Here is a 26,615-nt window from a genome sequence, read left to right as displayed (position 1 = left end):
CCTGCTGACAGTGGACATCATGAAAATAGAGTCAGCCCCCTGAAACCTGACCCCTTGCCTCATTTGAATAGCTTCTCCTCAATAAAAGGGGTCAGCACGTGCTCTCTCTCTCCCTGTGGACCCTTAAGGTCCGGAGGAACTGTCATAGGAACCCCAAAGAAAAAGGTATTTGTGTCTCTTGTGTGGTTTTTTTGTGCAGACCAATTAGCCCAGTTCAACTAGAGTGACCCCTGAGCCTTTTAGTCGCAAGAACAGAAACCCAGAAGCACAATATCTATTCAAAAGAAAATTCCTATAGTTTGCAAACTACCCAAAGGTAGTTTAATGTAGTTAAATTCTTACCAAAATTAGAAAACTAAGGGGGAAAAAATCATGTAATCTGATAATAGTTAATACTGCTAACTCGCACTGAATGCAAACTATCAACCAGGTCTTTCCCTTATTCATTTCATCCTCTCAACCACCCCAGATGAGATTTAAGAAGGCAGATCTCCATGGCCAAGGTTGCCAAAGTGGAAGATACAGGACTCAAACGTTATTAACCACATCCCACACACTCAAACTCAACAGAGACTTCTAATAATTGCATGATCTAACAGCCAATACAGATAAATGCAGAGAAAGTTTGATACTGAGATCAATAGAAGCAATCGGCAGCTGGTAAAACTGATGATACCTGTATGTAACCAGCTAATTTAGACAAAGACATCACTGAATTGTATGATCTTCCCTAAAATATACCACAGTCACTCACGTTAAATTAATTACAAAACCAGAAATTACTCAGCATTTAATAACATTTTTGTTGTTTTTTAAAGCCTTCTAGGGACAAACAACCTAATTTAGACTAAAATATTGAAAAAAGATTATAATCCTTGAGCCTCCTACTCCCAGCAAAACAAAAAATAATGAATCCACTAAACACTAATAATGATTGTACTTTTCCAAAACTATACTGTCTCTCCTTTCAATCATTGTTGACCAAGCAAAACTCAGTGGATTGTTAGTGCCATCTTAATAGTTGCCTCAGTTTGGCATGTTTGTTGGTATTGACCCAGTCAGTGTTGGAGTGAAAGGGGTCACCTCTGACTCTGCAACCCAGACCCCAGCTCACTAACTCAATTAACAGATCTGTCGGTAATCACTAGTCACACAGACAAGATGAGCAAAAATGGAACATTCTGCAATGCAAGCTAAAAAATACTACTCTCTCACAATATTCTTTAATCAGGAATTATTTGAATTATTCTACTTATCTATCTAATAATGTTTTTTTCAATTAGCCCTCAGGAAAAATTAGTTCAAAACTAAAAATTTAAAGGCTCCAATCAATTTCCTTTTGCCTTGCAGTTTTCCTCTCAAAGATAAAGGAAAATCCATACTAACAAGATAACATTTCATGAATTTACACATTTTCTCCTACAGACATCTACAGCCTTCAAAAAGTATATTATTTGTAGTCATGCCCATCTGACATTTTCCATTTTACTCAAAAGATTTTATGGTTTGGTATTACAGCAATATACAAATTTGACAGTTTGCAATAGGATCTAGTCCCTGTAGCAAATCATTCTGACAGTTAAGTACTATACAGTCACTAATATGCTTTTTAAAAAAATAACTACACATATTTAAAAACCTTACAATGTTGGAGACCTGTACATTGAAATCTTGAAGTAAATTACTTCAATAATATTGGAAAATTTTATACTAGGCTTATTCAATAATAGAACCCCACAGCCCAAACCATCATCACATCATCTGTAATATCTTCTTCTTCTGAGTTTAAAACAACAAATTTGCTGATTATTGTCAATGTTTACTTTTTTATATAATTTTTTTGTCTTCATAACTGAACATGTGAACAAAACTGTACATCATTTCATGTGGATTATGATGACTTTTTTCTTTTGCCTTTTATAATGCTACTATTTTTTTCTTTAAATGTGATGAAAGATAATCAATGTGTCTTTACATTTCCCAAAATGTATCAACGGAGGCCCTGTTAAATACAACACAGATTCCTTTAGAAAGACAGTGAAGTTGCCCACTAACACTGCTGAAGCATTAACTAAATAGAACTGCAAGTGATCATTCAGCAGGAGAGGCAAGCCCCATCCTTCCCTCAGTGGTTCTATTTTTAGTATTCAGTATATCTGATAACATGAGTCAGTTCGCAATAGCACATGTGCCTTCCTCTAAGAAATAGGAAGGTTGATTGTATTTTTTTCCCCTTGATTCAACTCTTCAGATGGAATACCACAGTGAAACCACTCTATTTTCAGAATTGATGTACCTTTCAAAACTATAATCTTTGGCTTTCAGGTTCACTATTATTTGCCTTCAGGTACAAATTTTAAAGTGTATAGAGGCTTCTAAGCAGAATAGTATGGTCTCAGCCAGATACTGAACGGCTTGTAGCTCAGTCATCATTGCAGTGTAAATTCCTTTTCAAAATAATGTTCTTCACTCAGAGAACACTTGTGCCTGGCTGGGTTCACTTGTCAAATAGGAACTGGAGGTCGTCGAATGCCCAGGGGCAACTTCAACTATTCCAAAATTCATCCTTCTTCTCTATCTGACTGCAGAAATAGGATTCAAATGTAAAAGTCTTAGAAATATCTAAAGATAAAGAAACCAAAGACACTGTGTTATGCCACTAAGAGAATAGATATATTCCTGATCAATGAACAAAGCCAAGTTTTTAATGCAATTGGAATAATCAAAATAAATATCATCTGCACCTATGCATACAATTTAATATTTAAATATTCTTACAACATTCATATTTGAAAACTTTACTTCCAACTAGAAATAGTGCTTAAAACTAATATTTGCATTAAGAGTTCTCAACAGCTTTCCAAGATTTCTTACAAGCCACACACCTGCTTTGCTTTTTATTTACAAAATATTCACAGTTCTTATAATTAATCTGAAGAAGTGGTCAATGCGTGGAATAAACATTCATGAATGGATATAACAAATACCAGAAATCCATGCTTTTTTAAACTATTTTACTAGTTTCCCTCAGATTGTATAGTGAACTCTAAATATTTTTATGATTATTTGCTTCCTGATCATGTTATCTCCTTTCTGTGTGATCATACTATAACAACATTATTTACCCTCTCTAAAATCAAGACCTTAATTATTCCATATCTTTTTCTTCCCCCCACTCCCGTGGTGCTGGGGATTGAACCCAGGGCCTTGTACATGCTAGGCAAGCACTCTACCAACTTACATATCCCCAGCTCCTTATCATTGTTGTAGGTATTTTTTCTACCATGAAGACAAGAACAAGTCACTCTAACTTAATGGGTATTTCACCTCTCTCTACCTTTCTTCCCTCAGTTTTCATTTCTGCACAATTTTGCTCCTTTTCCAAAGATTCAGTGATGGTTATGAAAAACCAATCACATAGTAGAGAAAACAGGGCAGAAGGCAAGAAGAACAGGAGATGAGTCTTTATAAATTCTAAAATTTACAGCATCTGAGGACCACTGTTTTCTTTTTGTCCTCAGGCACAATCACCTATGACTTCAAAATTTCCTAGACTAGACATCCTTAAGCCACACACACAAAGACACAGGTAATGTCCTCAGTGCTTTTCTCATCCTTGGTCCTGCAATATGCAATTGTTCTGCTCTTTCTGGTTAAGTAGAGGACAAGAGCAGGACACAGATAAGAGACTGCCAATGACAAAGCTTGCCAAAAGATAACTTTTCACATAAGGAAAAGTCATTCAGAAGCAAATGAATTCATCCTAAATGTGTAGGAAAGAAAAATAGTAAGTAATTCAAAATCTGCACTGAAAAACCATAAGAATGCTGAAGCTAACATAGAAAATGATTCTTCCTATTGGACTGGCTGCTCTGAACCCATTCAGGTAACACTCAGCTATTCCTCCCAAAACAGAAAGATTCTCCTTTAGCCACTGGTGCTTTTGTTTAATCAGCAGCATGCTGAAATGGAGCAACAACTACTTTAAAAAGCTCTGAAATAATCACAAAAAAGTGAAACATGGTCAAAGAAAAGGGAATTAGTCCAAACTCTGAAGACTTCTACAATAAAATATACTTTTGAAGTAAATTTTTTACTTCAAAAACACTGAATGAATTATTAAAGCATTTAAAATCAGCCCAGAAATAAAAGAATGTCTTGAAAATAAATCGAGGGTCATTGTCATTTCCATTTGATTATATGATAACAGGCAACACCCACAAAGTCTCATTTTTTTAAACTGGTCATTACACCTACAAGGGAAAAATCTGCTCAGTAAACAAATCCTTTCCCATATGCTCACAAAATTCTTTCCATGCCAGTAATTTTACAGGAGTTTTTTTTTTTTTTTTTTAAGCTGTAGGTTAAACTTTTAAATAAATAAAAGGCCAACAACAGCATTAGTAAAACACATCTGCAAATATATGCAACAGTATGCAGTAGTCTATTAGCAAACTATTGCATAAATCCCAATACTCCATATTCTAAAAAGACACTGTTAATGAGTATTTTTAAAATAGTTCTAATAGTTCAGAAGACATTTTAAACTTGTTTGCCCACTCTTTAAGCCTCTTGCACGCAGTTAGTAACTCTTAGTAACATTGCATCTTTTACAGAAAAACTCTTAATTTGCGCCAAGGGAAAGTTCTTTTTATATGGCTAAATGAAAACCTGAACTAAAATATTGCCATTTGGAATTCAGTACTTTGAATGTCCCAAGCAATACTTTCAATGCCCTGTTTGCTATCCCTTGACCTAGAGCACCACAGTGTGCAACACACAGACACACAGTGAAAGTGTGGGCAGGGCTCTGATGAGGCGCTAAAGAAAACAAGTGGTAGTTTAAGGGCAACATGCTTGAGTATATGGTGCAACAGCACCACCTAGTGGTTACTATGGAGAGATTCAGAGTTGCTTTGGGGGATACAGCAGTTGCTTCTGGGAAGACCACTGGTCCACTTCAATGTTCAATCCCCAATTGATCGCAGATTTCAAGATCAGAACTTTCAGCCACAAGGCACGTGAATTCCATTAAATTTAAAGTAGGAAAGGTGAGACAGCCAAAACCCTCCAGTCATAATCATTTTAAGTCAGAAGCACAATTAATAAACAATCATTTGCTATGTTATATTCATTTTTAAAATATCTACCCAGTGGCTACTATGTGTATGTATACCCACATCACAGAATTTTAATATTCAGTTAAAGTTCATTAGTATTCACCTGGTGGTCCAATTTCTATAAGAAAAATGCTAAAGTAGATTATATATAATTTTCAATTATAGGTAGTTAATATGCATGTTACCAAACTATGATTACTTTATTGATAAATAAGAAATTCAAACAATTCATCAAAAAATAGTATACATTTTTAAAAATTTAGGAATTTCTGTCCTCTCAATGTTCAATTTGAGTCTATCAACAAAGATGTTCTCCATTTATAAAATAACAAAAATGAAATTATTCTCTTCATGTGTAGGTGTTCCCTGTAGATCAGTGAATTCCCAAATGAGGGTCACCTGACATCCCAGGAGCTATTTAGCAGCAGCGGTGCCTATTTGGACAGGATGCTGGAATGCTATGCTACACATGACAGTGCCCACAACAAAAGATGCTAGAGAAATCATGTCTCAATTAAAAAACGTACATATTGTTTGGCACAACAAGTAATAACTGGTGAAATAAATTGATTCTGACATACAAATAATTCTTATCTATGCGAATAGAAATGTGAATGAACAGTTTAGAGTCCAGAAAAGGGATAATGCCTACATTTCCAGAAAAAAAATGTTGAAACTAACCCTAGCAGACACATATATTAAATCAACAGGCATAGCAAAACAACTTGCCTGGACTCACTTTGGCCTGGATGAAAAACCACAAAAAACTACTTGTCTGGTTTCTTGTTGACCACATTCCTGTTAGATTACCACTTCAACTTCAAAAAAATGCTAATGTTAGGCAAGTGCACTTTTAACACTATGCACAGGGCAGAGCATAGTGTTACTACTCAAACAAGTAACCATGTGTAAATTTATTTTTCAAAGTCTTGATAACCATGGGATGCTGGTAAGAACTGGGAAACAGACCCTGTCACCAAGATCCTCATTCTTAAGTATTCCTGATGAAACGATGTGCAGATTGCTGGTCACTGTACTCTCTCAAACTACTGCACAATTTCGGAGTGACTTTTTTTCAAAATGAAGTTTCTTTCCCCTTATACTATCTTACTAAAGATATCCACTGTGATAATTTTGATAAATACTATTACAAAAACATCTCCATGAATATAAAATTATATGAAACACAGAAAAAAATATCTTGTCAATAGTCTCTCATTTTTCGTGTAAATACATGCACCACAGACATCTACATAAGTCTGTGGACATAGCTCTATATTGTCAATAGACTAGAATTTAGAAAACCTTAAATCCAATCAAGACATATTCTTTTAGAGGTGTCAATCATTTAAGGATAGAAACATTCTTTTAAAAATAAGTGAAAGGAGACCAGGGAAGGAAGGAAGAAAAGGAAAGGAGGAAAGGGGGGAAATATTAAGGAGTAAAATTAATCAAATTTTATTAGATGCATGTACAAATATGCCACAATGAAACCCACTATTCTGTATAAGTAATATGCATCAATAAAAAGAAATCAGTGGTATGCACAACCGAGTTGAAGGACAACACTGTAAAGAAAACTATGAGCTTCATCATTTTCAGATGTAGTCATCAGATGTCTAGGTATAACAACTGAATGAGTTTAAAATAAGCCAGAATGTCCATCCCTGCTCTTCTCTCAAACACACTTTGGAACTGGTGTGAGTAACATTAAATCATGAAGGATCACTAAAGCAGCCCTTAAACAGCTGCCTCAAAGCCACGACACTTGTTGTCAGGGATATTACACCAGTAACAGAGAAAGCCTTCAGGATAAAGAATCAAAGGTGATTTAAAAAATGTAATATTTGAATTTTTACAAATAAATGTTGCTTTTATAATCAGAAGAAAACTAAAATACTAGACATTAACATTTGTCCACCTAAACATTAAATTTTTAACATGGTAATCCAATCTTCTTTTGAGTATCTTATTTTATAATTATAATTTTTTCAAATGTTTTATTTGTCTATTTTTTTGGAGGGATAGTGGAGTACTAGGGATTGAAGACAAGGGCTCTACCACTTAGGTACAATCTGAGCCCCACCTCATCTAGGGGACAGAGTCTCACTAGATTCTTTGGTCTTGCTAAGTTTCTGAGGCTGGCCTCAAACTTGTGATCTCCTGCCTCAGTCTCCTAAATGGCTGGGATTACAGGATTATGCCACCACATCCAACTTATTATTGAACAGGGGATAAGGTTTTTCTCACACATAGTCAAAGAGCCACTGAAGCAGTTCATGCATTTCTGTCTTAGTTTATAAAACCTCAGCTGCCACATCCTAACCATCCTGATCCCATCAATCATACTAGCTATCACAATTCCCCAGTTCTACGAAAGTGCAACACATTTTCTCTTAAAGTAAAAATCCTTAGTGGAATTATGATGGGAAATAATGTTCACTTACCCTTATCTGACTAAATCCCAAGAGAGAGGCCCAGAGACAGTATACTACCTGGCTCCCCTTGGGGGAAGAGAGTTGTAAGAAAATAAGTGACAGACAGGAAAAGAGTTTCACTGATATGGACTGAAATGTTCTCCAGTGGAAAGAGTTCAAATCAAAATAACAAAGATTCAAGAAATTCTAGAATGTTGAGATCATCCGTATGTTAAGTCAAGCAGTTAAACTTTAGGAGAAAGTTCTCATTGAATACATAATATAAAGGCCAAACTAATGATCTGCTGACTTACAATCAAGCAAAACTACAAAGTTACCTCAATGTTAAAGAAATCAAAGAACTATATTTTCAATTGGGGGTGGGAGGAATAAAGAAGAATCTCTTAACAAGGGAAGCCAGTGACAGATTTCCATAAAAGTTTCTGAATAGATCAGAAAATAACAAGCAAGTCTGGCTTATTAAGTGACTTGTAGATATTCATGATTGAGAAAATCCTTTAGTAATAATAAAGGCTTTTGTATTTCTCAGTAAATCTCTTCCTGATAAGGAGATGATGAAATTGGGTTATATATATTTTGCTAAGTCAAGAAAAACCAGAGAAAGGCAAAAGAAACACTAAACAATTTAAACAAAGCTGGACCATGCTCTCCATTCCTAACAATCTCACTAGATAGCCTCCATTTTGAAAGTTAACATTAATTCAGGAAATGTATTGATCCTTTCCCTTGCTTCAAACAGATTTTGAGGATATTTATGCAGACTTACAATATTACAGGAAAATAGTTTGTAAGGATAGATAAACTCAGGCTAAAGGAAATTTATGGTAGAATAAAATGAAGCTTAGGAGAAATATTATCTGGGGAATGTACATTATAAGAAAAATTTAAAATTTGAAATTAACACTAATTTATGAGGTAAAAAATAAGCTTTGCCACTCACCAATTTTAACCTCTGTAAAGGTATTCTGCCTACATCTATTTGTGTCCTTTCTGGGACATTAGTGAATCGAACTTCTGGGACCGCAACGGCGCACATGACATGGGCCCACCTACAGGAAAGGAGACATTAAACATAAACAAAAGTTCCCTAAACTCACATACCTTCATACGTCAACCTGGTGATGGCAGTCTCACAGATGGGAAACACACAGATGAGAAAGAAAGCCAAAAGCCTAAATCCATCCAAATTTTGCATGTTAAACCTTTAGATATGTTGAGTACAACACAGCACAACACTGTAATGTAAAGAACTAGCTAAAGGCCAAGGACTCAGCCCTGTTAATATACATACTTTCTACACTTGATATATAAAATACTAAAGTAGAAGTTTCCTGTTTCATTTGATGCTAAAATATGTGTGCTTAAGCTAACCAATAAGTGGCAAAAGAATGGTCAATATTATTCAATGTAACTTTTTCACAAAATACATGTCATGAAGCAAAATTCAAACTGTACAATTTTTCATCAAGAATTAATACTGATTCAGTCTTTAAATTATTTCTTATGACTACCCTACTATAACCAAAGGAACCTAGAGATTAGGAAAAACTTATTCCTTGGTCTCCTACTAAAAACCAAATATCTCCTTTCACAATCTGAATTAGTCCAGAGAAATTTCAACTTTCCTATTATATGTCTCACAAATGTTGTACCTCCAAATAAATATAAAGACTTGCGAGGTCTGAAGAAATCTTGAAAGCATTATCAAATCCATCAACCTATTTTTAAGCCAAAGCATATTCATTTCACTTAAACAACAGACTCCATCCTGTCTGTCAAAACCACAGGAAGAGAGGGCAGGTGTCATCCCCACCAGAGCATTCTTAAACATTTAAATAAAAGATAGCATTCTACAGTTTATCCCAAGGGTACGAACAGAACTTCTTATCACATTTGTCTTTACAGGAAACACTTAAGCCACCTCACAGTCTGCACAGCCTGTGGAACATCTAAAAACTAGTGAAGACGTTTTAGAATACAGCCAATCATATCAACTTGGATTATGAAAACTGATCCAAAATTAAGCGAAACTACAGTTTTTTAGACTAAAGTTCGTTAATATAGAAATGATAAATGCCTTTCCTCTCCCTTTTAAGCAATCAGAAACATGTGCACATGCACACAGTTATCTTAACTGCATCACTGCATTACACCAGGAGTCTCAACTCCAATGCCCATGGGGCCAGGCAGAAGGTAAGCAAATACAAACACACTTGGAAATCAAAGTGACCTGGGGACCACCTGCCACACTGAGGCCAAGTTCACAACTCAAGTCATTATTACCTTGTCATTTTTCAAGTTACTATTTTAAAAATCTGGATTTTTATGTAAAAGTCTCTCAATTTTTCAACCTTTCGATAAAAAGTGATAAAATTGTGTATGGTAAAATAAAAACTATCTTGGGGTAGAATCTGGCCCTCAAGTGCCAAGCTTATAACTTCTGCTTAGACCATTTCTACATGATTCTATTCCAAAGGATCCTAAAATATGCCCCATTTTCAATATTAAAACCAGGTCATGAAAATAAAAATAAAATTCATTCAAAACAGCCATTAAAAACCAGATTACCTTCTTTTTATGTTCCCATGACTCTCTTTCAAGACTCTTCATGCTCTCCAACTCTCCCCTTACATCTTATTACAACATTTCTTGGTATCTTTTCCAAATTAATACATGTACATTTTTGTTAATTTGCCTATATTAAAAGTAAATGGCTTTGCCAGGTGCGGTGGTATACACCTGTAATCCCAGAAGCTTGGAAGGCTGAGACAGGAGGATTGCAAGTTCAAAGCCAGCCTCAGCGAAAGCAAGGTGCTAAGAAACTCAGTGAGACTCTGTCTCCAAATAAAAATATGAATAGGGCTGGGGACATGGCTCGGTGGTAGAGTGCCCCTGAGTCAATGACCAGTACCAAAAAAAAAAAAAAAAAAAAAAAAGTAAATGGCTTTGTTTTAATGCCACAACTACAATTGACTTAATTTAGATAAGTTAAAGATTTTATCTTTAATAAAGATACCTGTTTCACCATTTTCAGGCATATTAGACCTTTCATATTAAACACAGGGATTACAATGGTACCTGGACAATGTGAGCCACCTTAATTTTAAAACTTCTATTAGTAAAACAGGAGATAATCTTCTTTGTTTCAAACACATACAGCAGAAGCAAACCTTTGAAAACTCTCACTCTACAGAGGCAAAAGTGCTGCCAGCAGCTGTCTAAAGCACAGAACCACAACCTGTGCAGAACTATACCCCAAAAGCTTTGGAACAATGTATACAACAAGAGGTAAGGCAAAGTGTTCATTCAGAGATTCTAGAAAGGAGAAACAAATGATGAAACTTAACACAATTAATACATTACTTACTTATTATTCTTAGTTTGCTTAAGAGCGCCCCCTCTCAAATTGCAGAGACAGCATTCCTAAGGGTGAAATAAAATACCATAGTTATTAGACACATATAACAAGTCATTACCTTGCATCTATATAGTTCTAGAACCTATAATTTTTTTATTTTAAAATCAAAACCTTCAATAATTACAGAAAGGCAATTCAAGTTCAAAAAGGAAAAGGCATTAAAAATAGAGGGGGCAAGATAAGAGTACACCCCATAATGTTCTGGATATACATCTCTCAGAGAGAACCATCATGGTCCTCGTATCATTTTCAATTGCCACCTTACAGGAAAACTGTGTAAAAGAGAACTTGGGAGCTATGAGAGGCATAAACTAGAAATCTGGAGTGTAGAATATACATACTACTACAGTCCTTTTGCTCTGGGAATCCACCCATGGATACAGGATGGCTAAAAATTTTGCATTCCAGCAGGCTTCTTTATGATGTGGGATAAGTCAGAGACTACTATTAAAAGATGCCCCTTTCACTGATGTACCATTTGTGTCTTCTGTTGACCTAGAATATTTTAATTAAATACCTAGGTTAACTTTGTGTTTTTAATTTCAAGCTTGTTCTCCCAAATTTCCACATTAGTAACTTTAAAAAAATAGGTTATTTGTGATTTTTCTTCCTTCAAACTGTATATGTTAAAATTTACTCTATCCTCCAAGTTGATATGTCTTAATTCTGACGTTTTGCCTAGCTTTACAAAGAATTCCTCTAATCTACTATCAATAAAACAAAACAAAAAAAAAAACAGTTTAAAACAAAAACAACAACATTGTGGAATACAGTATGTGAAGGAATAAAATATAAGATAAAAGTTACAAATGAAATATGTGGGTTAGAAGTAATGAAAATAGGACTGGGTTTGTGGTTCAGTGGCAGAGCGCTTGCCTAGCATGTGTGAGGCACTGGGTTTGATCCTCAGCACCACATATAAATAAATAAAAGTAAAGGTACATTAACAACTAAAAAATATTTTAAAAAAAAAGAATGAAAATATACTATTGTAATATTCTTACATAGCTCATGAACCTGAATATTTTGAATAGTAGACTGTGTTCATGTAAAAATGAAAACTATAATTCAACAGCTGCCTTTAACAAAGGTATCAAATATTCAAAAATATTAAGTCTCCAAGAATATTAACTCACAATAAAAACACAAAAAAGGTAACATAAGCATAAATTAGATGCCCAATCATATCAGACACAAAAGATAAAATAAATATGTCCATGTTTTATTGAAAATGCAAGTAGAAGACCATAAATTAATAACAAATCACATTTTCAAAAACAACACAAATAGATATTCTAAACAAAAAAAATTAAATTTGAATTTTAAGCATTATATTAAATAGCAGGCTATTCTTAGTTGAAGGGTAAATTATAAAACAGAAAGACCTGAATAAATAACTAACCAAACACTAATACAAAAAAAAAATAGTCAATGAAAGGTATTTAGAAAGTCTGTATCCAATTGAATAAAGTGTGTGTACATGTATATCTTTAACATATAAAAATAAACTCAAAATGACTTAAGCAAAACAGAACTGCAAAGCTATTAAAATAAAATACGGGAAAATTGTGGAGGGCAGGCTATGACCTGCTCTGAAATTACTCCATGATGTATAGAACAGTAGTTCTCAGACAGTACCTAACTCTGAGTTACTCCATTTCTATAAGGCAATAGTAAGCCATGAGTTACCCCATTTTGAGTTTAGGGGCTGAGATGGAATGAATCTATACTTTGTTTGTACAAGTAAACAACCACCATCTGCCTAGCACAACTACAAGGCAGAAACTGATTTTTTTTAAAAATTAAATGTTCTAATAAAAATGACCACTTGTGAATTGACAGAATTAATCAGAAGCACATTGATGCATACACATATCAAACTCATATCAGAAAAACCAGGCCAATATGAGCTTATCAAACACACCAGACCACCAAATAAAGGAACTTTCTCATCTGAGTCCCATTAAATAAGCAGCCAAAGAATGGATAGGGGAACACACCAACCTTGTCACCTGCTCACTCATCATGAGCCCTGAGTAAGAAAAGTACCACAGAGATGAACCTCCAATTTCCTGTCCCATCAGGCAATTGGTACAATGCAGTTTCTCTTGCCCCTGGGGACCATGCATGGCCCACTCCAGACTCACATCTCAAGCTGACACTCCAAGGTGATGCTCTGAAACTGCTGTCTGTCTGAATATTGACCTAAAAGAAGTTCCCTCTTTTTGGAACAGCCCTTCACTGGGTTGGTAACCATATCTGATGGCCTACTGTGACTCTTTGCTTTTAGTACCTACTTTTTGCCTTTGGTCTCAGTACAACCTTCAGAAACCCTATGGCCCCCTTAAACCTCTCTTAGCCTTTCTGTAAACTATATATACATAATTGTGTAAAGTGTGATTATGACTTGAGTATCATATATATATATATATATATATATATATATATATATATATATATATATATTGGTCATTAATATATATATTAGTCATTAAAATTGGAATAAAAAATCTGCAAAATAATAAAAAATCCCACAGGTATGTAGGAAACTACCACAGCTTAAAGAAGTGCAGCCTCTAAATACATTGTTATTTAATAAATTCTGACATTACAGAAAGACACAGAAAGACATAAACATGTTATCTATGTTAGCTACAAGCTCACTTGCAACACAATATATTAATTTAAAATAAATATGATATTTTAATAAAACATTTAAGGTAAAATATCAAAATTTAAAATTCTAAGTATATAATACAAATCAACATACAATGTTAAGACAAGAAAATATTTCCAACATATATATCAGAGATTGTTTTCCAGAAAATATTTTTTTTAACTCACACATTTTTTAAAAATAGAGGATTCAAAGGATCTTCAGTGTCAGTAAGCACATAAGAAGTTACGCAACTTCAAGGAAATAAAGAAAAATAATGAGATCTAACTTTAGATTTTTAAAATCAGAACATATGGGGCCTGGGGCCATAAGCTCAGTTGTAGAGCGCTTGCCTGCAACATGTAAGGCACTGTGTTCGATACTTAACATCACATAAAAATACATAAATAAAATGAAGGTATTATGTCCATCTACAACTAAAAAAATAAAAATAAAAAAAGATCAGGACATACTAGTATTAAGGGAAAACACTAAGGTATTTAAATCTATTGACCATTTTAGTCACCCCAAAGCAGCGAGCCATAACAGAAGGTTATGCATAGGTATGTGGGTTGTTATGATGGCTTTGGAGAGCAATTTGGCATTATCAATCAAAATTTTAAAGTGCACATAAATTACGATGCAGGAATTCACCTTCTTACAATCTGTCTTAAACATAAACCTCAATGGGAAAAGGAGGATTCTAAATCTACTATTGTTTCATTTCTGCTTTTGTGAATAGCTATGGGGAACTGCAATTATCATTAGTTTAAATCTTATTTGTAATGTCTGAATTTTAATAATGAGAATAGATTAAAGCTTGTAACTTAAAATAGTAATGAAAAAATATGGCAAGTCCACAAACTCTAAGGTACAAAGACATATAAAATACAGTATTTAAGGGAAAACACTAAGGTATTTAAATCTATTGACCATTTTAGTCACCCCAAAGCAGCAAGCCATAACAGAAGGTTATGCATAGAAAACATATGAAAGGCTGAAGGACTAAGCACTATCAGTAATTTTCTGTAAAAACTGAGCTTTCAAAACTTGAGCATGATGGGAATTAGAGAACTTTGCTAACAGTATTAAGTAATTTCAAATTAATAAAAGAAAAACCACAGACAGACAGACACTCACATACACACACACAGAGAGAATTAAATCTTTTTAAATTGAATATATGCAATTTAAAATTAAAAGACCTGGATGTTTACCCAACTTTGTACCCTTTTTTTTCTCCCTCAAAGAGAAATTTCTAAATGGTGGACTTATGACATCTTATAAATTCTTTCAGGAAACCGGAAATTCTTTCCAATCTAACCTATGTAGATACGAAAACTCTTCAGTCTTGCAGAACAAAATAAATAAATAACATTAAACAGTCTGTGCTTGTTACCAGCCTTGTTTTCTCGTATGTTTAATAAGCATGCTTTTTCCAGGAACAATAACAGCCAGAATAGAATGACTCACTATTATAAAGATTTAGATATTGCTAGTCAACCAATATTACCTAAAAAAAAAAAAAAAATGCCTGTTACAACGTGATTACTCCATAAGGCAGCTGTTATTTCTGTCTCCCAAGAACAACATTAAAAAAAAAAAAAAAATCCATTCCATTGCATTTTCCCCCCTCAGGACAATTAAACTGAATGAGAAAATACAAAATCATATCATATCGTGAACATTGTACTTTTTTCTGCATAGGTCCCATTCCCTTTCCTAATACCAATGAGAAAATTCCTTTTTAACAATGCCAAATATTTTTGAAATTTGATTTCATAAAAAATTCACCACTGAGATGAACCACTCACAAGTATACCAATTTACAACATGAAATGATTTCTTTATGGCTGAGTTATTAAACCATGAAAAAGAGTGTTTATAATCAAAATGCTGACACAACATTAACAACAATGGTGGGAAATGCACTGTTGTGATATGGCTATTGCAGTTGTTCATTACTTGTAGTAGAGGGAAATCTCGTTCCAATGGCTCGTCTATAAAACATCAATTAAAGAAATGCCAATACAAACATTCTCAAGCTGCCTCGTAAGAAGCTCTCATTTTAGCTAACATATCCATAAGTGCCACTAAAGCCAATTTTCAGAGCTATAGAAAAATTATGAGATTGAAGTACAACCCATCTACTCCCTGCACACACACACACGAGCGCACAGCACAGGATCTCTCGCTCTCCCTCTCTCTCCTCTCTCTGTCTCTCTCTCATTTATCTGACATGTTCATAACAGAAATGCAAAACTGTAAAATTGGGCTGCCTAAGCAGGGAAAACAAAGAGTAATTATTGCATTAAAGCAAAACTTGTGCTGAACCACAAAACATGAAAGAATCATTTTGTCTTATGTGGCTCATTTGTCTGGGGTGGAGAAAGGACAGGATCTCACACAAGGACAGGGGTGGCATGAACTCTACCTGATTAGAAAACTGAATGACAATTTTTCTGCAGTATACTTGAACGGAAATCCCACAACCTACAATTAATTTAATATTAGCAAGTGAATTCTCCAACACTGATATTCACATCTATTTGTATTATAAGTAAAAACATTCATTCAATCAACTATTCATCATCATGATGTCTCTAGAGCTACAATAGTAAATGGCAATGGTTCTGTCTTCAGGGAACTTAATATGGGTTGGGGAGGAAGAGGCAGACAGACAAAAAGAGCAGATTATGTAGATGGTCAGAGGTCAAATGCTATGTGAATAGACCACAGAGTTCCTTAGGAAAGGGGAATATAGGTAGACCCCTAGCCTATTCTCCTATGAAAGGTACTCACAGAGATAAGAATATCTAATCAATCTTCAAATAAAAGTTCACATATGGAAAACCTTCATAGGTCACATCAACCAAGATGGGAAGCCACTATAAAATTTGAGCAAGAGCATAATCTGACTTACATTTTAAAAGGCTCACTGATGTGGACAGCAGACTATAAAGGTACCTGAGTAGAGGTAAGAAACAGAATGATACTGCCACAATGCAAAAAAAGAGGTAATGAGAGGCTTATACCTGAGTAGTATCAATAGAGGTGACAAGAACTAGTCAGGAAGTCAGGACTCTTAGATTCATTTTGAATGTAAAGAACTCAGGATTTACTCAAACACAAGTAAAGTATGAAAAAAAGGAAACAGCCTTAAATCTAGCTCTAAAGCTTCTGACCTCATCAAGTGGGAGGTCAAAATTCCCAGTCACTGGAAATGAGGAAAGGTATAGGAAAAGTAGATCTAGAATTCAGCTTGGGGAGGGTAAGCCAGAGGTAATTACTGGACTTGCGAGCAGAAGTGCTTCACATGAGGTTGTTTATTTGGGTCTGCAGTTTAGAGAGCTTGAACTGCACTATAAATATACAAATCATCAATAAATAGATGGAATTCAAAACCATAAAAGCTGAGGTAGGATGATAACACAATGTGCACTAACACAGACTTTGAGGAGCCCAAGTTTTTGAGACCTGGGAATCTGCAACAGTACCTGGTTGGGATGATGAAAAAGAACTTGGCTAAGAAGCATGAAAGGCAGCAGCACATAAAGTAGGAGGAAAAGCAGGAGTCTACAAGATGCTGGAAACTAAATGAGGACGGCAGTTCAAACAGTGATCAACAGATCCTGATGGTGAAACACACACTATGGAAATGTGGAGCACACTCTATAACTACAATAGGGTAAGAGGGAAGTGGGGAAATTAGGGAGAAGTAAAGACAAGTCTTTAAGAATTTTACTATACAAGGGTACAGAGAACTAAGGTGGTAGCCGGCATTGACAAGAGGTCTTTTCATTTGAAGATGATGGTTTGCATAAAAATGTGCATCATCTAGAGATGATTTACTTTTTCCAGGAAGCGGTATTAACAGAGATTGATGCCAAGGGTGCCTTACTATTGAACTATATTCCCCTGACCAATTTATTTCCCATTTTGAGATGAGCTCTTGCTATGTTGCTTAGGGCATCACAAAACTGCTGAGGCTGGCCTTGAACTTGAGATTTTCTTGCCTCAACCTCCTGAGTTGCTGGGATTACACATGTACGCCACCAAACCCAGTTTAGAGAGAGGAATATTGGGGATCTGGGGGAAAGAAAGATGAGTTATTTGAATAGAGATTCCATGGATAAAGGAGAGAATGGCTTGAGACAGGAACATAGAAATTATAGTTATAATGCACGTAGAAATATGCAGGTCTATTCTGATGGTTTCCTATTGCTTGGTAAAATAGGAAATGAGCTCATCAGGTGATAAAAGCAGGAACAATCTGCCTACTGGGTGTTCTCTGCAGACATGTTCAGCTACAGGACTGCAGGTACAGGGCAGACAGATAGATAACCTGGGTGGTTGATGCTGAAGGAGAATAACAAAGTGAGAAAGCAGCAAGGGAGTCGATAGTATATGCAAAGGAATAAATATACTACCTAAAAAGAGAACAGAGACATGAAGAAACAGACTAGAAAAAGTTGAGAGAATCAGTGAATCACATTGCCACAGTGAGAATAAATGATTTTGCTTGTGTCCAGGAACAAGAGGGTATGGGCAAGAAAGACAGAGAAGGCTTCTCATAGTAACATGCCTGAAATTGAGAGACAACATTTAAAATGCAACAAATATTCAGCTTGGGGAGGGTGAGCCAGAGGTAATTACTGGACTTGCAAAAAGACAAGTTTCCACAAGTGAGAGAAAACATGGGATACTTGTCAGAAAAACAAATATCCCATGTTTTCTCTCATATGTGGAAACTTAAAATAATATGAACATATACAGTCAGGAGTATATCTTCACTAGTGGAATACCTGTCCAGCATACACAGGCCTTAGGTTTGATCCCTACCCACGACAAAAAATTGCATTAAAATTAAATAAAATTAAATTAAATATAACTAGTGAAAAGATGAACAGTGAATAATGAAAACTAATGACCCTATCAAAATGCTGTCTTTCTATTGAAAAGAAGTAGAGTTGAGTTGAAATACTTAGCAGTTTTGAAAATCTTATCTCTTTTAACATTTACATGAAAAACTGACAAGGACTAACTTAACCCACAACCATCTCTAAATATTGTCAGAAACGAAAACTTTTGAGTGACTATGTTCCTAGAACATTACAGTATGTATGTCAATGGAATTTGCATTCTTTTCTAAATTATAGAATGATAAGTTTTTTTCGTCCTCAAATTTACAACATTGACCAAATAAACTTAGATTTAACTATCTAAATTACCACCACTTGTGAAAAGGGAAAAAATGAATAGAAAATCATACTCTTCATTTATTTCAAAACACTTTCTTTAAACCTAGATTCATCATTCTAATGACATTGATTACATTAGTATGAAAATTAATTTGAGGTTTACAGAGCACCTGCCTGTTAGCTGTATAGCAAGCCATTTACAATGACAGGTAGTAGCAAGAGCAGTATCTGCATAATTTACTATTGATCATAGGTAAACCACATGGAGCTTACTACATTTACGATAGTATTTCCAAGATCCTGTGCAAAACTTCAAGTTGAACATACATCCAACACAGATAAAATTATATAACATTTTGCTTTCAAATAAAGACTCCGCTGGTTTACTCTTTCTTCCCAGCATGACCATCGACAAAAAAACAGCAAAGTACATGATTTCTTCATCCTGTCACTGGATTAATTTTTACCATTCATGAGAAATGCCTGCACTGCAGTTTCTGTCCCCTCCATTCTTCCTCATTGCAAAGGAGATGCGCCTTACAGCCAAGTGATCTCCGGGCAGGCACAGCCTGATGTGTAGTACAGAATGTTAGGCTCCCCATAATGTCACTCATTATTCTTCCTGATTTTACTTGTGCTCTCTCTGGTTGAAGCACTAAGATTAATGAAGCATTTGTTCTCAATCAAGAAGCTATTTATGAATACAGTTCCATTTACACTGAGCTATGTAGACTTCTCTTTCTATTACAAAAGAGGATGGGGGTGTTTATTAAGCAAAAGTGAGAGGAAAGAACAGAGAAAAATGATTTGTGACTTTTTGGCCTGTAAGCAGTTCCCTAATAGAAAGGCTGCACATCATAGTTATGCTGTCAGAACAATTGATATACTAAATGTGGTATTCTGTTTGGTTAAGATAAAATAATTATTACCACTCTGTCCTTTGTAAGCCAAGGTGTAAGTCTGCAACTGTTTGGAATAATTTGCCTCCTCAGGAGGGAAGAGGTAATTCTGAGACCAAATACACTGCCTCAGATGGGAGAGTAGGTTCTGGCTGGTGTTCCAGAGACACCTCTATAGAGAGAAGAAAGGCAGCAAAAGCAAGCACTTGGCTACAGACATTGCCCACTGGTGAATGCCCTTCCTTTGACACAAACAGGGCCTTTCTTTCCCCCTCGTTTTACTTTGTATGTAGATCAAAGTCAGCCTGGCAGGCTGACAGCCACTCTTCATCGTGTCTTGACAGTATCCCATGGAAGGAAAAGAAATACAGCATAAAACATATCAGAGAGAGCAGCAATGCCACCATGACCTCTCAAGGCCATAAGCCAATCTGATCTAAAAATCAATGGTTCTGATCTACAAAGCCACTTCAGAGTTCTTTACAAAAGAAAAATGTCAATGCTGTTGTCAGTTGGGAAATTGGATTCAGGAGATTATCCAGTTCTGGAAAAGTCCTCTGGCCAGAAAATAGAGTAAATTTAAAAGGGAAAAGAACCTGTTTTGTGCAACCACCTGTTAACACCAATTATTCTACATTAAGTAGATAACTCAGTACACTGCAAGTTAGTGCTGGCTCTCATTTCAATGTGAACAAAGACCACCTCAAAACATTTCTGATGTAGGCTAGTTCTTCAGACTTCTTCCCTCTCTAAAAGTAAGTAGCTGGGCAGAACGAATCTAAACCTGGGAATCTGTAGGACTAAGTAGCCAATTCCATGAGTCCTGTTTCTCTTACTACAGAGTAGGGAATCCTGGACAAAAGAATTACTCCTTAAACCTGCTGACTCATTATCTGTAATAGAGGAGATTTCTGAGACAGATGTAGATCTCTTTGGTCTTTATTACCACTAAATTCTGTAAAAACTAAGAAAATTCTATCCATACAATTTACATTAGTTTTTATCTAAATCATTAGTTACCCTGAATTTATATTTTTGAAGTTAAGTGATGAAACTACTTTTTCTAAAATCTATAGAATTTCTAATAATTATTATGAGATTGATATTGAGGAATAAGGTTTTTTTTTTTTTAATGGAATACTGGTAACATAATCCTCAACATAAAAACTTAGTTCAACTCTCATCATCCTTGCCCTAAGAGAGAACTTCTACATTAGACAAATAGGAGAGAAAGCACTATCTTCAGACTCAAAAGAGTGGGAGTAGAGTTGCTTTCTATCAGAAGTACCTCCATCTATGGAAAATAGGTTCAATCAATGGGATTTACCCTCAAATTTATGGTGAAAGTTGAAAACTCAGTCAAAGAATCCAGCTTTCCCCATTTGCCAGTTCTTATGGAGACATATCTAGACAATTAAGGGGCTGAGGCTTGTTTTCAAAAATGTCAGGAGGGACCAGCTTTCCAAGACACAGATCTTCCTACTTGAGACATCAGGCTGGGAGTCAAAATAAGACCCACTCCAAAAATCAAGAAGTTTAATAGTTTTCACAAAAGTCAAAATTCTTCATATAGACGATTAACCCTCAAGGAGTATAAGAAATTAATTTTGAGACTCTGACAAAGGCAGAGAAAAGACTTCCCTTTCATTCATGAGTCAATTAAAATAGCCATGTGCACCACTGGAGGACATGGAATGGCAACAATTACTCCATCCATACATGATACTTATATACAATCAAACAAAAAATATATATGCGAAAGCAGCAAAATGTTCATTTTGTTTTTACTGCATTTGCAAATTCAACTTGTTAGGGTGGATTAATTGTTTTTCATATTTAAAAACAAGGTCTCCCTGCACTGTCTAGGCTGTCCTTAAATTTGCAATCCTCCTGCCTCAGTCCCCCAGCTAGCAAGGATTACATATATTTGCCACCATGCCAAGCTGACATGTTCTACTTTTTGTAAGTTTGCTCACATATAATTATTACTCTATTTTCAAAAATGAAGTAAAATATAGTACAGTAAATAAGGCTGAACTGAAGACACATTCTATATTTGGGTTTTGATTTCTTAAAACCGTTTTTGGGAAAAAGGAATAGAACTTTACATTAGTTATATGTGTACAATTTTATCATTCTGCAGAGTACAATAAATGTTCTTCTGTAGATGTATATTCTGTAGATGTATAAATGCTCTTTCTGTAAATGTATACAATTACCTAGTTTATACATTTCATTATAGAGAATGAGAATCCTAAACTAAAAAATGGTTTTAAAAAATATTTTTTCATTACAAAGTCTACTTTTTCTAGCATGGCAATAGTCATAAAAATCATAATGGATACCTGCATTTTTATACTGTACTAATGTCAAAAAAATTCAAATTATCCTGAATTAAGTATAAAGAGACATATTGAAATAAAAAGAAATTTAAAACATAATGTAAACTACCATGCATTCCCAAAAGACAGCTAGATAAAATTATAATAAAGCCTTGGAATAATTTTTATTATACTTTATTTTTCATAGCAATTTTACATTAACAGAAAAACTGAGAAGAAATTAGAGATTCCCCATATACCCACTCCCCATACATGCACATCCTCCCCATAATCAACTCCTCCATCAGAGTGGTATAATTTGTTACAATTGAACCTATACTGTCACATATCATTCAAAAATACACAGTTTACATTAAGATTATGTCTGGAAAATTTATAATGAAATATATCCAAAATCAGTATCACACAGAGTATTTTCACTGATGAATTGTATAAAATGATGAAAACATATAATTACAAGTGAATTGTCATCTGGCCAATAATTACTAGTATTAGATGGTATTTCTTTATTTTAACTCATTGCATCTAACTAGGTTTTAAAAAAATAGATTTTTTTTGAAGGTCCCAAATGCTTAAAGAAAATTAATTAAAGCAAAAATGGAACTACAAAGAAACCAGAATCAAGGAATTTTAGGACTGCAACAGAACTTAAATACATCTCTTTTGAACTGTCTCATTACATTGCTTTTAAATTTAGATTCTGTTTAGAATATAGGCATATGAACTACTAAAACTTCCCAACTTCCCAACAATTATTGAAGATAATAAAAAAGCTCCTTGGTAAGATATACCATAAGGTACTATTTAGAATTTTTCGAAGTAACAATGAAATGACAGCATAGGCCTAATGCTGCCAGGGACAGAAAGAAGCCTGGCAACTCATGATTTGTCAAAATCATGAAACTGAGTGAGAAATGACTTTATACAATGTTAAATTATCAATCTTCACATGCAGCTTTCAGTCCCACTTATGATACTCTAACAAAACCCACAGCTTCTATCACCTGAAAAGTTCCTAAGGAAACACCTTAATTTCCTGGACAGAAACGACTGCCAGCATTGTTACACTGTCCCTTCATTTTAAAAGAGAATCTTATATAAATTTCTTCTTCATTTCTTTAATCCACTTATATTTATTTACTCTTTAGAATTTCATATTATAAGTTCTTCAGAATATCTATGAAAATCTTATTACTATCTTTAATACTCTATATATAAAGCATTAAGGACTTAGCTTTTGTAATAAAAGAAAGTTTTTAGGTTGCCAGGCTACTCCAGATGTTAGTCTTCTTTCATGAATAAAAATTGTGGTCAGCCATAGAGTCATTTTGGGGCATTTACAGAAATACTTACATTCGAAAAAGTTTTAAAAGAATAAAATGGAAAGGGCAGGGGGCAGACTGAGAGAAAAAGGGAAGAGGAGAGGGGAAAGAATACAAATTCTCTTTATGGTGAGAATATTAGGTTTACATTTTCACTAAGGAGAAGCTTATAGTGGAAACTGATGCAGATAATAGTTACAAAATATAGAAACTTAGATCAAAAGTGATAAAATGTCCACGAAGAATCTAAATAACAAGAATCAGACAATAAAATCAGAATATTGCATTTACACACCTAGAAACAGTACTTGGAGTGACTCAGGAGGCTGAAGTAGGAGAATCACAAGTTCAAGGCCAGCCTGATCAAATTAACCAGATCCTATCTCAAAATTTTGAGCTGAGAATGTAGATCACTGGTAAAGCACCAGTAAATTCATTATCCAGTACCACACTAAAATAAACAAAAAGGAGTTGGCAATGTTTGAAATGCTCTTGAAAATGAAATTATAATGAAGGAGGAAAAACTGCTCCAAAAAAAGAATTATTAAAACACACAAAAAAGCACTCTGAACACAGCTGAAAATAAAATAATATAATCAGCTGAGTTACAGACTATGAATTCAAACAAAGCTTTAAAATTGTTGCATCTATCAATTTGATCAACATTAATGTAAGACAAAGTTGAGACTGAAGACAATGATATCAAACTATGAAGTAGACAACCGGAATATGAGGATAGTTATTTCTGGAGCTGTGGGGTTCTTTTATTTTCATCTCATGTGATTGGGGATTTAGAGGCTAAAAATCCAAATCTCAGAAACCAGGTTAGGGTATAATACAAAAATTATAACTCATCTCTTCCTTAAACACATGCAGTTGAAGCTGTAGTCCAGCTCTCTGTTTCTTAATTGACATAATTGGATGATAAAATAAAGAAATGGTTAAAAACAAAAATCAGAGTTAGGTCTCAACATAATCTTTGGAAATGGTGAGAACACTAAATATCAAAAATAAAAATCTAGCTCAGATCCCAGTATCATCAACCCTACTTTAGGTTCATTACCTCACAATGATCTGACATTATAAAACCGTACTAGAAGTATTACAGAGACAAATGAGACAGGAGTCAATTCTCCAGGGAAGAGAAAAAAAAAAAGAGAGAGAGAGAGAGAGAAATGTGTCACAGTAGATTGAGTAAAGAGAGGTGAGGGGAGGGGAGAGGAGGGGGGGATAGGAAGGGCAGCAGAATACAACAGACACTAGTATTGCTGTATGATCAATGTGACTGTATAACCAATGTGATCCTGCAATCTGTACACGTGGAAAAATAAGATTTCATACCCCATTTGAATCAAATGTATGATATGTCAAGATCATTGTATTGTCTTGAGCAACTAATAAAAAAAAAAAACTAACAGAGTATTTGAGTCCAGAGTGACATCTACTCTTTATAATTGGCAAATTAAAAAAACAGCATCTGTAAAGACTAATTCTAGCCTCAGAAACCTCTTTTATTATCTTTCCCAAACTGACGTTAAAAATTTCAACTTAGTTCGACACTCTACTATCTGATCTTATTAATTTATTTATTGTCTGAGAGTGGTGATATAATACCTAAGATGTCTTTGCTTCCAAAATACTATTGCTTCTTCACTGTATGATATAGATTCACCATGTATAATCACCATGTATAATTCTCGCATATGCCTCATGAAAATGAATAAAAGGTGTTCAAAAGCCACTTACCATAAAAGAAAATAGCTATAATAATTACATTTGTTGTATAATCATATGTCCCAAGCTAAATATCATACAAGACCATTTTGCATTCCTGATAAATTACACTTACTTTCACAAGATAGGTTAAAAAATAATTTGGGATGAAGCACAAGGAAGAAGTGATATATTCTCTGACCAAAGATATGCTCTTAGAATCCCATAAGCTTCTTCAGAAGCTCCATTTAAAAGAAGGTCTACAGCTCCTCTGGAATCTAAAACTGACAACCAGAGACTGCTTCCTGAAGAACTCAGGTCTAAGGATACTTTTAAAATGTAATCATTCCAGACACAAAATTCAAAGAAATCATACTTAAGTGTTTAGTAAAAATTAATATTGCAAAACTGCCACACAAAAGTCAATTATCAATATTATCAGTTACTTCTCTGCAATACTTAAAACTGCAATTATTTCTCAAGAGAATTGAAAATGGAACTTCATAGACAAAGTTCACTCAAAATGGATAACTTGAAAAAAGGAAAAAACTGGCATCCACTGAGGATTTGAATCATTTCCAATTAAAAATTAGAAACTATGTGAATCTGAAAATCATTGTAAAGTTATACTCACGAGTTACCAGTTCTCTTGTCCACTGAAAAAGATTTAGATGGCTTCAACACTAAAAATACAAATGACCATATTTTTTGAGGAGACAATGAGTTAAGATTAATAGAAATCTGCTTTAAATCAATTCCAAAGAGTGATTAATCAGACTGCTTTCCTTTTAGAACATGCCATATTAAAAACAGCAAAATTGATCAGAAACAGCTTTAAAATCAGAATGGATAGACTAGTCCTGGTTCTGCCTCTACCATGCAAAGGACAATGGTACCTTTGACAATAGGACTGCTCAGTGTTTGAGCACAGGAGCAAGGCAATAACTATGGATGGAACTCTTAACACCCTAGTGAAGTGATGAGATGGCCTCTATGCCTCTATGTCCTACATTTATTTCTAATTTGTCAAGGTGAATGAAAGAATATCACCAAACTGTTGCTACAAGATTTCACTTTGGCTCTACAATGGAATAGGAGCTACACAATAAAAAGAGCTGGATATATCAATAAGAATTGAATATATTTATCCAGTCTTGCCTGTAAGTAAGAACTGCTGGCTATTTGAAGATGCTCTATATTCACTTAAATTTCATTAACCTAATTGATCACATGAAAGAAGACACCAAAATGTTTTCTGGGCCTACTAATGTAGAAGTTTCTTAAAAGGGAGATACTGCCTCTGAAATTAAGTAAATCATATTATTTAGACTTTAAAGAGTGCCCATATTTTCTCTCTTACCCTACCCAAAGTGAAAGTCACCAATAATTCAGAAAGATATTGCCCTCAGATTCATTCCTTCAAACTACAGTCACCATGTGTGAACTTCCATACTGAGATCTAACTATACATAATCATAACATAAATTTTCATCATACAAGGCATGT

At 34.5% G+C, this 26,615-nt stretch overlaps 1 protein-coding gene across 7 annotated transcripts in view; it reads right to left on the bottom strand.

The window, feature by feature from the left end:
• The window catches only part of Kdm4c (lysine demethylase 4C), a 394,812-nt gene that overhangs the window by 116,715 nt on the left and 251,482 nt on the right, over nucleotides 1–26,615 (bottom strand). For 5 of the 7 annotated variants that reach the window (XM_027943079.3, XM_071600633.1, XM_027943077.3 and 2 more), the window contains 2 exons: nucleotides 10,926–10,981; nucleotides 8,499–8,607 (listed from right to left, as the gene is read on the bottom strand). The exons of 1 other annotated variant lie outside the window; for it this stretch is intronic. In XM_027943079.3, coding sequence (XP_027798880.2) covers nucleotides 8,499–8,607; nucleotides 10,926–10,981 — 165 coding nt within the window. The remainder of the gene's footprint in view (nucleotides 1–8,498; nucleotides 8,608–10,925; nucleotides 10,982–26,615) is intronic. One more of the 7 variants, XR_011704102.1, reaches the window with a different exon arrangement.

This window comes from Marmota flaviventris, chromosome 13 (genome assembly GCF_047511675.1).
Source record: "Marmota flaviventris isolate mMarFla1 chromosome 13, mMarFla1.hap1, whole genome shotgun sequence".
NCBI classification, from domain to species: Eukaryota; Metazoa; Chordata; class Mammalia; order Rodentia; family Sciuridae; genus Marmota; species Marmota flaviventris.
This window is presented reverse-complemented; position numbering and strand designations above follow the sequence as displayed.